Consider the following 16,029-nt stretch of genomic DNA (forward strand, 5'->3'; position numbering starts at 1 on the left):
ACCCCTCAACTGGAAAGGTGTACATTAAATGCGTGGCACACAGCAATCCTAGCTTTGCCGATAATCTTACCAGATTTGTGTGGGAACAAACACAGGAGCTGAAATAAGACCTGGGCACAGTCACTCAGACAAACAAATCTACTGTCATCATGGTTGAGTAACAGCTGACTGACCTGCTGGATTAACTTGTAAGAAGACTGAATTTATATAAATAGTCGGAGTTGTGCATTTGTGAGGAGTTCTTGCTGTAGACGTGGGAGAAGCCAGCAGGAGCATGAATCCCTTCAAGACTGTGTTAATGTGTGGAGGTGAGTTTAAGTTTGCTAATTGCTCGCCTTTAGAAGACTCTGGGTATGAAGTCTTGGATCTGTGCGGGCATCCTTTTAGATTCTGTCAACATTCCTTAACTTCTTACTTATTCTTGAGTACACGTATGTGGCACGAGTAAGGAGAAAAACTTAATACGGCCTTGGGTTATTTCAAGCAGAACTCCGATTGGTATTTCCCAGACTCCTCTTTTTGCAGCAGTATTTCCTTTTACCCTCACGTCTACTATGTGACAGGATCGTATGATGCATTTTTTAAGTTTATGACTAATTTTCTGATTGTTGTTTTATTGGATACTGTATATGCTAATATATTATCCTTTGTGTTGTATTTCACAATTTGGGAGTGAGTTTACAATATTTTATTTCTGCTTTTGGCTGAGGAGGTGTGGCGTTATGAATCTATAGTGAGTCACATTGAAAGCAAAATGGAGTCTATCTTTCACGATGAAGAAAAACATTGAAAATAATAAAGCAAATAAAACCAGAACAGACATTACAGTGATGTTTTGAAGTGGTGTTTCAAATAAAAATACAATAAACTTTCTATTAAAATGTAGTTTAAGCAAACACACAAAATTCTTTGAATGATCAATAACAAAGAAGAAATTAGTGAAATTTCCTTTGGACAAGAACAGTCATTGCACTCGATAATAGTTCAACAGCCGAGTTAAATGGAGACGTAATTAAAGATTAAATAAGGCTTGAACCTCAACTTAGTCAAAATAGTTTGTGCAAGGCCCAACAGAAAAAGTGTATTAAAATGTCATTTAAAGGGAAAACCAACACCAGTTTGATTTTACATACAAACTTTCCTCAATTGCATGCACTGATGATTACAAACCTACAGAGTGATCATTGGTAAAAAATTTCATTGTCTTGGTTTTACTCAAGTCCTTCTGTCTTACAGCTCTAGTGTTTTCCAATATTGTGGCAGAAATTCAGATATTAATCAACCCTGTGAATTTGCCTGAAAATAAGCTTCCTGGAACAGAACTAAGCCGGGCTTACGACAAAGATGTGGCCGGGAAACCAAACGCCTATCGCTTTTTGAACAAAACAAAATATTTTGTCATCGATGCAAGTAAATTAGCATTTTATGGACTTTTATTTATTTTATAATTGTTACTTTTAAGTAAGACTCTGAAAATAACGACTTAGTTCTACTTCAATGGTGCATTAGAATGTTTGCTCAAACTTTGCTTCAGATAGTTACAGTTTCCCTCCATCTTACTCCACTTTCAAATGAGACATTGATTGCCCCAAGTGTTCTTCCCTGAGTCCATTAATTAGCCCGAGAGCTGCTTCTCTTTCCTCCTTTTCAGAGCAAACAGTGAAGGGTGGAGCTGGCTCAGCATGGCCCTCTGATTTCTCTTTTCTTTCCTTTTCTTTCTTTCTTTAAAAAATAAATCTATTTACTTATTTTACATTCTGGCTTCAGTCTTCCCTCCTTTCTATAGATTTGGGATCTATATTTTGAGCCAATTTCAAGGAAAACATTTTGAACAATAATTTGAAAGTGTCTCTATGAGGAGGAGTATTGAAGCATCAGTTAAGGCAGGAAGCACACATCACTTCCCACACTTACGGCAACGCCCAGCTAGGTAGATTGTGCGCTTGGTCACTTGGTAATAGGAAGAGATTCTCAGTTAAAACACTGAAGAAGTAAGCAAAATTCATTCCTTCCCGCAATTAACATGTGATCCAGGTCACTAGGAATACAGGTGACATGATTCAGGCCATTGAGATAGAGGTGATGTGATCCAGGTCACGGGGATGCAGGTAACATGATCCAGGTCACTGGGGATGCACGTGTCATGATTCACACCGCTAGGGATACAGGTAACGTGATCCAGGCCCCTGGGAATACAGGTGACATGTTCCAGGTCTCTGGGATACACGTGGTCCTAGCGGTGATTGCTAAAAGATCATCAGCCCGTGTTTATTTATAATGCTTTTTGTTCAAAATGTGATTTTTTTCATAATTATATGATTTTATAATTATATATAAAGTTAACTTAGTGTTAATTGTAAACTGAGTTGTATCTTAGCGTAGCTCTTATTTATATTTCAGACAGTTATTAAAGTTCATGTACATATTTATTTGTACATTATACTCAAGAAATGTCGCAGCATTGCCTAGCATAATTTTCATAATTGTAAGAAAATTGGTTTTAAAAATAGAAATCGCGTTGTGTCTCAGCTGCCAGCCATGTGTCTTCTTTGGAATGTTCTACTGAGACCAGCGCCTGTTCTACACTGTTTAACAGCCCCATTTGCGCAGAGGTCGTTCCCAACTTCTGTTATCAGACCCTCTTTCTCTACTCAGTTTCTGAGACTCTACATTAAACATCAAATTTAGCGTTAACTTATTCTGAATACAGTATGTCTACAAATCTTTCTGTGGCAATAGGACCTCTGATTTACTTATTCACTCTTTTATCATTTGCATGTGGCATTTGTAAATGTCCTTGTATAAGCCAAAGACTGACATCAGGAGTCTTTTTCAACTGCTCCTTACCTTATTCTTTTGAAATAGGCTCTCTCATTAAGTCTGGAGCTCATCTGTTTGACTAGGTCAACTGTCCAGAAAGCTCCAAGGATCCTTCTGCCTCTGCCTCTGCCTCTTCAGCTCTGGCATTATGAGACATGAGCCTGAGCTCGTCTTTGATGTTGATCCGAATCCAGATCCTCAGGTTAGTGGCAGAAACACTTTACAGATCTATTTTCCCAGGTGGTCTTTGACTTTTCCTAGTCAGATTGCAGAAGACCCTCTCCTAAGCCTCTTGAGCTGCCTGCTACTGTTTCTTATTTGACCTCTGACATTTGATCCAAGACATTCTTTTTTCCTATTTGACCTCTGCTACAAGGAGAGTGTAAATCTTGACTTGAATGACTGATGATCACTCCATATTTCTCGCTCACCATTTCTTTATAACATGAATCTACCCAAATCGAATTATCAAAAACATGCGTGTATAATCTCTCATCTACTGGTTCCTGCTATTGCCTAAGATGAAAGTTCTTGCAAACAAGCATTTATCCTCACCTCCATGCTCATCAGCATCCCACCCAGCTGCTTCATTATGTTAATGCCATGCAGTCTTGTGTACCCAGAACTTTCACTTCTGCCCCCATATGTTCCACTTATGAAAAGATCAATTTGGAAAAAAGAATCATTCTTTTCGTATCCTATTCTGATGTTTTTCTGCCTCTCGTCTTACCCTCAAATTTTCATTTTCATGGACAAACGTAGCATGTCCCCTGCTGATATTACTCATACTCCCCCAGATCTCATATCTCTAGGTCAGGAAGCCGGGCATCAGCAAACTTCTCTGTCTGTCAAACTGATTCTTGAGTGGCTGCGGTCCTCATTGGAATTTCCCCTGCTTATTTTCAGCTCCGGATATTTTACTTCATCCCACACCCTGGTAGTCATTTCTCTGGGGACCCGATGAAGTCACTCATACTGCTTCCTTCTACTTTGTGTTCTGCCACAAGCGTTTCTTCTCTTTGATCTTCAAGCTATATCCTACCCAGTGTCCCAAATGCTCAATCCCTTATGTGAGCCAGTGTAAAACCCTGTATAACTTTAAAATAAATTGCCATCCACACATCCCTGTGGTTGTATCCAGAATTTCATCAACACCCGGAACAATTTTGTTTTTGAGTATATGTGTGTTCACATGTTTATAGCTGCATATATATATATATATATATATGCACCTATATGTGTTGCATAAGCATAGATGCTCATGAACATGTGTTGGTGGGGGTAAGAGTTGACAGTGAGTATCTTCTGGTACTGCTTTTGACCTATTTGTTGAGTCAGGGTCTTTCACTTGAACTCAGAGCTAACCAGTATTGCTTATCTGGCTAACCAGTGTCTGCCAGGAAACCCTTGTATTTACTTTCCAAGACTGGGAATCTAGGCAGGCTATGTCTGCCTAGATTTAATGTGGGTTCTGGGAATCGGAACTCTGATGTTTGCGTTTGGACAAGTTAACCATGGAGCAATCTTCCAGTCTTTTTTCTTTTAATTTTAATTTCAGGATCTCAGACTCAAGTTATTTTTCAAACTCTTAATGCAGAATTACTAATCACTAATGCCCAAATCCACTGATTTGTGTTCTTTCTTTTTGTAAATTATCCCTTTGCTCTCTATAGTTGTTATAATCCCTCTATCCATCCCTCCCTAACCATGCAGCATGTAGTTCTTGGTAATTTTGCTTGAGAGAATTCATCCATTTGATTGCCCAATTGTTGTTGTTCTGCTGTTCCTGGGCCAAGGAATATTTAGGAAAGATCACACGAACGATCATATCAATCCTAAATTGTCCTTAGCTCAAAAGTTGTCTGAGTGATCATCCAAAATGGCTCAATCAGATCCATTTTCATTGACCACCATGTTTCTTTCTCTGTATTTCAAACCTCTGATATACCTACATTTTTTTATTATCAACTTAATTCACATCACATATTGGGTAAAGAATATAAGTGATCAGTAGAATTCCTTGGTTCATTATAGACAGGTGTCCTTCTCTGTTCTCTTGTTCCAGGTGTACTTTATTTAACCTGTTACCATTCCTTTCAAATTCCTCTGCGTTCCCCTTATGTTTTAATCCCCTTCTCAGTAATTATCCTGACTGAAATTTTTTATACTTTCTTTATTGGATCAATCTTTTCTTGTATTTTTTTATATCATTCAGATCAGCCTTTTCTTTTATATTCTTCATCTGCTTCTTCACTTTGGTACATTTCAGCCATCATTCTGAGTGAAGCTCGTGTGTCCACGAACCATCTCATACTCATTAAATTATTCAATGTCTGTAAAGAGTTCTCTTTAGCATTGTTCTTAGCTCTTGCATCTGTCATACAGTCTTTAATAAAGTTCAGTTTGAAACACAATTCCACCAAAATACATCATTCTACTTTAATGATAGTTTCAAAGATATAGTTTGGTTCTTACCTCATATAATCTTATTTTTGTTATTGTAAGTAAAAGAAGCACACTTATCTCTCTTTTTTCTCTTAGTTTTTCAAGATAAAGTTTCTCTGTAGCTTTGCGCCTGTCCTGAAACTAGCTCTTGTAAACCAGGCTGGCCTAGAACTCACAGAGTTCCATCTACCTCTCCCTTCGGAGTGCTGGGAATAAAGGCACGCCCCACAACTGCCCTACCTGCACACTTATGTTTTACAGTTGCATTTATTTTTATTTTATGTGTATGGGTACTTTGCCTACATATATGTCTATGTACCATATGTACAAGTTGTGTCTAGAATCCAGAAGATGGTGTTGGATCCTTTAGAACTGAAGTTGCAGATGCTTGTTATGGTCATCTAGTCCCATATGAATGCTGGGACTAAAATTTGGGTTTTCTGGATAAATAGTACTCTTAACTGCTGAGCTATCTCTCCATCTTTCCATTCCTATAGCACTGCAGTCTATGAATTACCCCTACTACACTTTTTCCTCCACCTCATCTTCTGTACAACCCCAGTATTTTCCTTGCTTATTTTGTACATTGTGGTTTTTTGGTACTATAGTTTTTTTTTTTTTTTGGTTTTTCAAGACAGGGTTTCTCTGTGGTTTTGGAGCCTGTCCAGGAAATAGCTCTTGTAGACCAGGCTGGTCTCGAACTCACAGAGATCCGCCTGCCTCTGCCTCCCAAGTTCTGGGATTAAAGGCATGCTCCACCACCGCCCTGCTGGTACTATATTAGTTTATGTCGACTTATTCAACTTTGTATGCATCTCTTGACTAAAACCTCACCTATTTAGCACATTATCACCGTTGTAAAATATATTTGAATGATCACAAAATGCACATAAAGTCCAAATATTATCAAACATTAGATGGCTATCAAAATCAGTTGCCTCTAGGTCAGCATATCTACTGCAAAGAGCTACTCAGAAACACCTTAAAATTCAATTATTTAAATATGGCTTCAATAGCTTTTCCTAAAACCAACTTCTCCTTTAACATTTGTGTGAGTTCTGTATATAATACATTCTCTCTTGATATAAAACAATCCTGTACAGGACCATATAATCTTCAAGGACCCTGTGGCCAGCACTGCTATTGCTTTGCAGGACATTGCACACGTGATTCTAATTTTTTGGTATATAATCTTTGTCTTTAAAATCACCGTTCCAAGCCATTCCTCATCACATCTCATCTAATATTTATACCAGTTTCCACCACAGCTTTCTTGCTTCTGGATTTCTTCCACTATTATTCTGTTACTGACAGACCTTTTATTAAAAAGCAAATATGATCATTTAGTACAATATTTTGACACCTATCTATGTTATACCACATAATTATTTGATAGGCTCCTATTTTCTCAAGATAAAAAGAAAAACTCCTTAAACCATTTCAGAAGTCTTTCTAAAAATGTGGCTCCTTTTTTTTAAACTTCTGTTTTTAAAAGATAACACTTCTGGCTGCATGTTTTATGTATGAATCAAAGTCTTCTATGCATACCCTTTGCTCCTATCACGTCACTGGTTTTTGCTTTTCCCCTAAACAATTCCTTCACATCTTTGATTTTTCAGCTGAGAAAAAAAAAGTAAAGGACATCAGTTTAGAATGCATTCTGATCTCAACTTTAGATAAAATGCTCCCTTATCTGTTAACTCTCCTCCCATTCTCTCTCCTCCCTTCCCTTCTCCTCGATTCCCTTCCACTTTTCCCCATAGATATTCTCTCTAAGTAGTCCAAACTGACCTTAAATTAGAACACTATCCCTTTGGGAGTATTAACATCATGGTGGTGGGACATCATGCCCGACTCTCCCCATGTGCTGTAAGTCTTTACTGTCCTTTATCAGATTGTATTGCTTAAGGATAAGTGCCTAGCTTCTGATTCTTTAGTGTCTGTACCTATACTAGTGAACTCAAGTCCCTGTTTCTAATTCTTGACCCAATTCTTTAGATCTGCATGCTTCTTCTATTTCATTGTGCTGCATAATAAATCATTTCAAAATAGTCTTGAGCTGTTGTAGGGGGCCACTTGTTCATTTCCTTGCTTCCCAGAATCCCAAAATGACCACACAGAAACTGCATTAATTAAATCACTGCTTGGCCTATTAGCTCTAACTTTTTATTGGCTAACTTTTACATCTTCATTTAACCCATTATTTTACCACGAGGCTTGTGGCCTACTGACAAGGTTCCAACATGTCTGTCTCTGGCAGCAGCTCCATGGCTTCTCCCTGACTCTGCCTCCCTACTCACAGCATTCAGTTTAGATTTCCCTGCCTAGCTCGATTCTACCCTATCACGGGCACAAGACTGTTTCTTTATTAACCAATGGTATTCACAGCATACAGAGAGGAATCACACATTGTAGAACTCTGCTCTTTCACTTCTTATAGTTCTGAGAGTTGGCTGAGTGAATTTTCTAATACTCCTGTGATCCTTCATGAGTTATGTATTCTGAAAATTTATTCAAATCTTTCTCAAAGAGTTTGATCAATCCATGGAACAAGTCTATCCATATTATCTAGACATTCTATCTTAATCAAAATTCTATTGCTGTGAAGAGACACAATAACCTTAGCAACTCTTATAAAGGAAAACCTTTAATTGGGATTGACTTACAGGTTCAGACGTTTAGTTCCTTATTATCATGGCAGGAAGCATGACAGCATGTACGCAAACATGAGTAGGAACATCATGATAGGCAAGCAGAAGGAAGAAAGAGAGCCACTGGACATGGCTGGAACATTTGAAGCCTCAATACACAACTTCCTTCAGTGACACACTCCCTCCAACAAATCTACACCTAAGGCCATACCTCCTAATAGTGCCAGTTCCTGGTCACCAAGCATTCAAGTCTATGAGGCTTTAGAGACTATTCTAATTCAAACTACCCTGTCTTATTTACTTTCTCTAACATGCTCAGGATTTTGAAGGTTATAGTTCATGATAGGTTGGTTCTATTGCTATTAAACCCGGAAACTCTAAGACAAGGTAGGGAGGCATGACAAGGAAACACAGTCAACTTCATAGACAGAGAGAGAAAGAGGAAGGTAGTGAGAGAAAATAGGAAAGGAGAGGGGGAAAAAAAAGACTGAGCTTGCAAAATTCTGTTATAAGACACCCCCTGGTAACACGAAGACCTGCCACTACTCCGCAACTTTTGAAGAACTCACCACCTTTCAATATTACAAAGATGGAACTTAGCTATTAACACATAAAATTGTATAGAATATTTTAGATTCACTGCAGACCATATCCTAGAGCTATTCCTGGGGACTCATCAACAAGCGTCTGGCACTACACTAGTACTGAAGTATGAGCTGTTAGGAATTTACTTCTCTTAGTAGTTGGGCCTTTAAACCCAAGATGCACCCAGATTTTACATGTTATCTACACAGATACAGGCAACATCACATTATATCCTTAACACTAAAATCTTTAGAGGGAGTTAGAGAAGACTTACAGTGTCATTCAGTCAAGTTTAGTTCTTAAAATCTAACAAAATGAGATCTACTAAAAGACACCATAGCAAATAAATCCTGTCATTTGTGCTTTTGATATTCCCTCAATGATGGATCTAGCACTATACTTTGAAATTATTTCTTGACTAGTTAGGAACAATAACAAGCTCCATTTCATTTTAAGTGATGTTCAATTAGGGTTATGTTTGTCTCCTGCTATGACTTGAGTTTATTTGGTATTTAACATTCCATAAAATTGAAAAGGAAATCTCTAAGAACTTATAGAGAGTTTGCTTCAGGAAAACTTAATATTTGTCCTTTTTAAACTCACAAGCTAGTACCACTAAGTTTATATCTTTTAAAATCTAGTAAAAGAGAGTCTGTTAATAATAGTGAATTTCTCAGAATATATAACCATTTTTCTCTCTATTCAATAGGATTCTTTAAAAGATAGTAATATATTTACTTTCAAGCAACTTATTTGTGGACACTTGTTTCAAATAAATAAATCCAGACAATAAAACTGATATGCCTAATAATTAAAAAATGTCTAAATTGTCTATATTTTTCTTCATTTTATCTTTATTGTCTCTACTCATCTTTATTTAACTGATCAGGTTAATCCTGAGAATCAGATTAGTCTAGCAGGAGCAATATATCTCCTTCTGCAACATAGAGTTCTTGGTAAGAAATTTTATCTTAGTTTCAGGTCAAAAGTCTACAAAACCCAGACCACAGGGACGAAAGAGATGGCTCTGTTGATAACTAGTTCCCATATAAACATGAATGTTTTGAGGTCAGATCCTTAGCACCCATGTAAAAACTGGGCATAGCAGTGGGTTTCTGTAATCCATTGGAGGTGGGAAAGGGTAAAGACAGAGAGACCCACGGTGCATGCTGGCTAGCCAGTGTACCCAGTCAGCTAACTCAAATGGTGAGCTATCCTGCCCCAACACAAGGTAATAAATGACCGGGGAAGACACCAACATCAATTTCATGTAAACCACTGTACCACATCCACATTATCAAACCCATAAAGATCTTATATCATGGATTTAGGGTCAAGTTATTATAATTAGTGAGGCTTTATATAAATAAACAATTTACTTTTTGTTTGTTAATACCAAATGATTATGAGGGTAATAAAATCTCTGCCACTGATAGCCTCTGTGATTTTGGAAATGATTTTAAATGAAAATGTTTTAGTAAAAACACAACTTATCAGACCAAAAAATGTGAATCATTTATATCTACTTGTCTGTATGTTTTCTTTGTAAGTAATGTTTTTATACCTATTTCCTTTTTTTCTGTTCTTCATGAAAAGTTTATAGAATGGCAATTAATTATTCTAGTTTGGTTAGATCATATCATTGTCAATTTAATTCATTTATATGACAATTATAGTTTCCAATTCTGACATGATTTTAGTCATTTAGGTATATTTTTATAGATAGATATTCTATGAGCTAGATTGATAGACAGTGTTTAAGATTTTAATTGTCTCTTTATTAGATTCTGGTGTCATCACGGCTACAAAAATTTTTAATTATGAAACTGATCCAACCAGGTTTCTGCTTATAGTTGATACTGGAGGGGTCATGAGACATGTTTTGACCATTAATATAATCGATGTTCCAGAACCTCCAGACTGCACTGCTGACCCCCTCTTTTCTTCAGGTTCAGGTATGACTCTTGCTTTTTCCTATTATTTAGTTTCAACAGAAGCTACAGTGAAAGAAATGAGACATCCTTACTGTTTAATATGGGAATATTTGATAACATTATTAGAGAACGTAGTAGATACAAGGATACAAAAACATGTCAATATATATGTATATAAGAAAACACACAGATGCTCAATAAGATTAGGTTGAAAATGCATGTGCTAAGTAGCAATTTTCACTTACATTTCTGATGTTAGAAAGCAAACATACTAAAATTAGGAAAGTAATTCTTTTTTATTTATTTATTTTTTTTTAGGAAAGTAATTCTTAAGAACATTTTTTTAAGAGAAGTAGATAGGAAGACAGGAGAGAAATATAAGTGATTGTCCTAGTGAATAACTCTTCTTTCTTGGCTAACAAGTGAGACTTTCAGAATCCTGCTTTGGTTATATTTTTATTTTTATTTCTTTTTATGAATAAAATCTGTCATCGTGAAATATTTCATTTAAAGTATACTTCTTCTGACAGTGATTTTCCATTTAAGTGATCAGTGCTTAGTCTGTGTTCTCTGTGAAGGATCAGATTCTTTTAATTATAGAACTATTGTCTGATAAATACTTCCTTCAATTTTTTTCAACAACAAATTAGTTCACCTTCATTAAAAGTATGTCAGTCATTGTGCCTTCTTATTTTCTGATTATAAGGAAGAGATGTAGGAAGGAAAAATGATAAGTTATTGAGAATTGGATGCCTGGGGTACGGTTTGAGCTGATGAATTCGCCATCAACCAGCTCTACTCCTGCAGCAGCAATGCAGCCATGCACAGCTGACAGCAAGCAGGTGTATTGCTGTTATTTATGAATGCTGGAACATCAGCTTCATACAGCCTTTCTGGTGTCACAATGTATCATCTCTCTTCTTTGTGTGTTTCAATTATTTTCTTTTATTAGGACTTTTAATTTTATTTTAGTTCATAAACCATAGAGGCACAGACATATTATAGCTGTAACCCATATGAATAATTTTAACAATATAGAAAACAAATAGAAGAAGGCCAGCCAACAGTCTGTTGTCATAACCCAGGGAGGGTATGGTGCATTTCGGCCAGGGATGTGACAGAGATAAGTGTCACGCATTGTCTTGATATGGTTAGATAACAAACCAACTCAACGATAAACAAAATACACTAGGAAGAAGGAAAGTGCTCAGGTTTCTGATTTGGTAAACTGAGGCAGAGATCCTCAAGCACAAAAGGGAAAGTGAGAAACAGACACCATTTGACTAGAACTGTGAGATGACTTTGAACATGCTATTTGGTTGTGTTTTGGGGGCCTAGGCAATAAATAGAGTGTAAGCATGACATGCAAGCGATCGTGCATAACACGTTGTTTTTGATATGCCCTTGTTACATGTATCAAAGTAGGGATTTAAGTTAGCAGTTGAGCTCAGAGGTCATGTATAGGGCTATGCATGTTTTGTAATTGAAACCATGGATTTGGATGAAATTGCTCAATCACAGTGGGGAATTAGAGAAAAGGGAGGCAGAGGGCCAACTCTTGAAGAACAACGTTTAATGACGTGGGGAAGAAAGTTAGCCTGCCAAGGAGAGAAAGAGGACTCGAAGGGGTGTTAGACAAAGGAAGCGTTATGCCATGAACAACAGGGAAAAGGACATCCCAGAAGAATGTCAGAGGCTTGCTAAGTAGAATTGCATTGTACAGTTAACTCAAATGGGGAATTGCATTTCTCACACACAACATGAGGAAACATAACAAATGAGTCTAGGAGCTATTTTACCATGTCACAAAGCAGAAGCCAGAGTGTTACAGGTTGATTCGCGAGTCTGAGAAAAGAAAACATTTCTTTAAACATCTCAATATGTAATTGGAGAGAAGGCAGTGACTGGTTTATATGGAATTGCAAGACTCCTGTCTAGTTTATTTCTTTTTAAAAAGAAGACATGGGGGTAATTTCACAAACAAACAGGGAGAATTCATTTAAATGGAAAATTGAGCACACATGATGGGAAGGACAAATGGGTGGGATAAAAAGCCCAGCTGGAATTAATGAAACATCTATCACTGTTCGCATCTCTCTTTTAAACATTTATATGTCTTTATTTATCATTTTAATTTATTTTCTGTTTATCAAATCAAGAAGTGCCTTGAAATTTTATATTTTCTCCTTTCAAATTATGCTTGTACTCTACATTCTGAGAACATTACTAGTGACCCGAGTGTGTCAGTTTGAGTATCTACTCGAAAGACATCTTTATCACTGCAATTAAAGTGTAGGTTCATGAAAAGATGATTTACTATACCTCCATTTTGAAGATCATGAATTTGGACTATAATTTTTTTGAAACATAAAGTAATTTTTGAGTATACTGTTTTAAGGTTTGAAATATACAAAGCAAAATCAAGTGTTCAATTTCCTAAATGAGCCATATTGAATTTTTAAAAAATGATCATACAATAAATTAGGATTTTTGTATATGAAAGTACCTGTATTATATTGCCCTCAGCTATTGCCTTTACTTCATTAGGAAGCCTGATTACATGGAGAAATGTAATGCACGCTCTGACTTCTTTTTACTGTTATGAAAAACGCTCCCTGGCAGTTATGTGCAGTTTGGTTTGGTTTCAAACAAACACACACATACACACCTTCACTGGCATTGACTGTATAGTTAATGAATTAACCGTGATCTTTTCGTGTTTCATTTTTCCCTTCCTATTGTAGTCAAGAAATGAGGTACCAGATTATCCCTCTTGATCTCTCCCCACCTCCGACCCGAGTTCCTGGGCCCTTTCCGAATCTCAAACTCCTATGTCTCTTGAGCGTGATGACTACCCACCTCTTACTTTGGGTTCCCTTCTTGCCTACAAGGGGATAAAGATGTGTGCCTGGCGATGCCAGAATAAGGGAGATAGTTACTAGATACCATGGGTTGTTAATTCACTGTTGGACACGATTTAAAAATGCGTGCCAGCATTTTACCTTATCAAAGACTTAATAGCTACTCATGAGATTGCCAACTTGGATATTCCCAGGAGATGTTTTCCATAGATTCTCGAGTTTTAGAGAAACTCCTTCCTCGTGGTGCTCTAGTGTCTGCCAAGTGATTAAAGAATCACTTGAATAAATGTTGATGGAAAATTAATAACATAGATACCATGTTTGGTCCATTTGTCAGGCAAGCATGGACATAGAAATAAGTTTTTGCACAATTGTTTCTGCTGTAGAGTGGATTTAAGATTGAGTAGGAGAGGAAAAGATCATATAAACCCGACAACGAAGGGTAGGAGAGTCGGGGCCATAGGCAATCAGTGCTTGCTCAGGAATGCGTTTGTTTGTGTGCTATAGAGGAGGAGGCAGAGGTGAAAGAAATGGAAGAGCAAGGGAGGTGCTGGACAGTGAGCAGGTTTGCCCCTTGCAGAGAAGTGGTTTCCCTTCCTGTAGGACAGAATTGCCAGCTCTAGAGGTTGTGCAGAACCCCTGGGGGAAGCTCAGCTCCTACTAGCCTAAGTGGCTGTTAGCTTGTTGAAGTTCTTGTTGAAGTTCTTGTTGATAGTTCTTCTCTGGACTGCAAGATAGATGATAGGGGCTTAAGGGTGTACGGGGAAAAGACAAAGTTTGAAGAAATGTAGAAAGTTAAAGAGGGCACTAATGAAGAATTGCTTCAGAGCATTGAGGGTCCAGTATAGTTAAACCTTTAACAATTCTTTTTGTTGATAAGAGTTTGGGCTTATAAAGACTCAAAAAAAAATCTGACAATTGGCCAGCATTTGGACAATTCAAAAGGACATTAGGTCCAGTGTTTTGGTCATTTGAACCAAGCTGAGTTCTAGATGCCTGCATCTGTCTAGCTAGGATGTAATTCATTCATCTCTTTTACATCTGAACCATTATCTAAAAGTAACTTTGTTATCATATAGTAAAAAACAAGCTTTCAGAGTTTTTTTTAAAAGTATTTCTGTATTTTATTACTGTACACTCATTATGCTTTGAACAGAATTTTACTTTTTGCACTTTCAATAGATTTAATTTTTGTGGCAACAGCTTCACAGAATAATTAGACCTAGTGTAAGCGTTTTTTTCTCTTAGTGACAGTTTGCATTTTCTTTCTTGGCATATATCATCATAGTAAAGTGAAAAATTACGACATTAATTTTTAAGGTTATTAAGATTTTATTTTTTAGCCGAGTGGTAATGGCACACACCTTTAATCCCAGCACTCAGGAGGTAGAGGCAGGTGGATCTCTGTGAGTTCAAGGCCAGCCTAGTCTACTAGAGCTAGTTCTAGGACAGGTGCCAAAGCTACAGAGAAACCCTGTCTCAAAAAAAAAAAAGAAAAGATTTTATTCTTCATATTTTATTTTATCTATTACTTTGAAATTGGGTGATGATATGTCTTTAAATTATGCTAAAGTGAATCTTTGAGTATTGATATTTATTCTACTTCTTCTTTCTCCTCCTTGTTGTTTTGCTTCTGGAGAATATTTGAGAGACATGCTCCTAAGTAACGGCATTATCCTCAGCTATGCCAAAATCTTGTAGAGTTTGACTTTAAACGTTAGAAAATTTAAATTTAGTTGAACAGTTTAGTAAAGTTTGATTTTATTATAAATTTCAATTAAGCTTATTACTTATATAAGAATTAGCAAATTTAAAAATGCTTTGTCACTGATGTTGAGTTTAAGTTTCAATAAGTTCTAGTGGATCAGCACACAGACACACAACCCTAATAATGCACACACACACACACACACACACATGCACAGACACACAGAAACACGTGTGTGTGCACAGGTGTACTCATTTCAGAAATGAAGAAAGCAATTCATTTAACCTGCCTTTTCCTGAGCCCTCTCCATCCATCCCATCAATGCCACATTTTTAATAAGTTTTCTGCATTATTTAAAACCTGTGTCTTAAAGCAATGTTACAAGGTTTGTGAGAGTGCCCACCTTCTTCTGGAAGAAACAGACCCTAGCATACACGGAAATCCTTTGTGGCACCCTAGTGGATCCTCGTGCCGTCTTCTTTCTTACTAATAGTTGCTGCCAATAATACTAAGGAGTAAGGAAAGCACTCTGTGAGGCAGAAAAGATGACAGGAAAGATGCCAAAGAGAAAAAGATAAAAGGGAGAAAGAAAAACTAGCTGTCGTAAATCGTTAGCCCAGCCCCATAATAATCCAAGATTCACATGAACACAATTAATATTTTGCTTTTGCTATAATAGTCTTGATTTTTCCTTCACAGCTACATTTGAAATTGCTGAGGACCATCCACTCTTTCGACCCATTTATAAAGTGAAGGCTACAGATGAAGACGCTGCACATGGGGACAGGCTGACCGTAGGTGGCATTTTTTGTGAGAGATGCATGTCCTTCTGAAGCTGACACACAGGGCCAAGTATCTGAGACTGTTTCGAAGAGTAGACAATGTATTTTAACGAAGAAAGCCAATCATTCAGTGCAATACTAGTGTTAAAGTTGAAAAAACATTTTAATAGGTTGTTTTTAATGTAATTATACAATAAAATGTGTGTGTATATACATACACTACTATAAATCAGCGTCTATGGA

At 36.9% G+C, this 16,029-nt stretch overlaps 1 protein-coding gene across 1 annotated transcript in view; it reads left to right on the top strand.

The window, feature by feature from the left end:
• The first annotated feature begins 274 nt into the window (after positions 1 to 274).
• The window catches only part of LOC121434708 (protocadherin Fat 2-like), an 87,036-nt gene continuing 71,281 nt past the window's right edge, over positions 275 to 16,029 (top strand). The window contains exons 1-4 of the mRNA XM_041633613.1: positions 275 to 308; positions 1,243 to 1,410; positions 10,286 to 10,456; positions 15,704 to 15,798. Coding sequence (XP_041489547.1) covers positions 275 to 308; positions 1,243 to 1,410; positions 10,286 to 10,456; positions 15,704 to 15,798 — 468 coding nt within the window. The remainder of the gene's footprint in view (positions 309 to 1,242; positions 1,411 to 10,285; positions 10,457 to 15,703; positions 15,799 to 16,029) is intronic.

The sequence above is a fragment of the Microtus oregoni genome, unplaced genomic scaffold (genome assembly GCF_018167655.1).
Source record: "Microtus oregoni isolate MIOR12 unplaced genomic scaffold, Mior012 000044F_ref0000062, whole genome shotgun sequence".
NCBI classification, from domain to species: Eukaryota; Metazoa; Chordata; class Mammalia; order Rodentia; family Cricetidae; genus Microtus; species Microtus oregoni.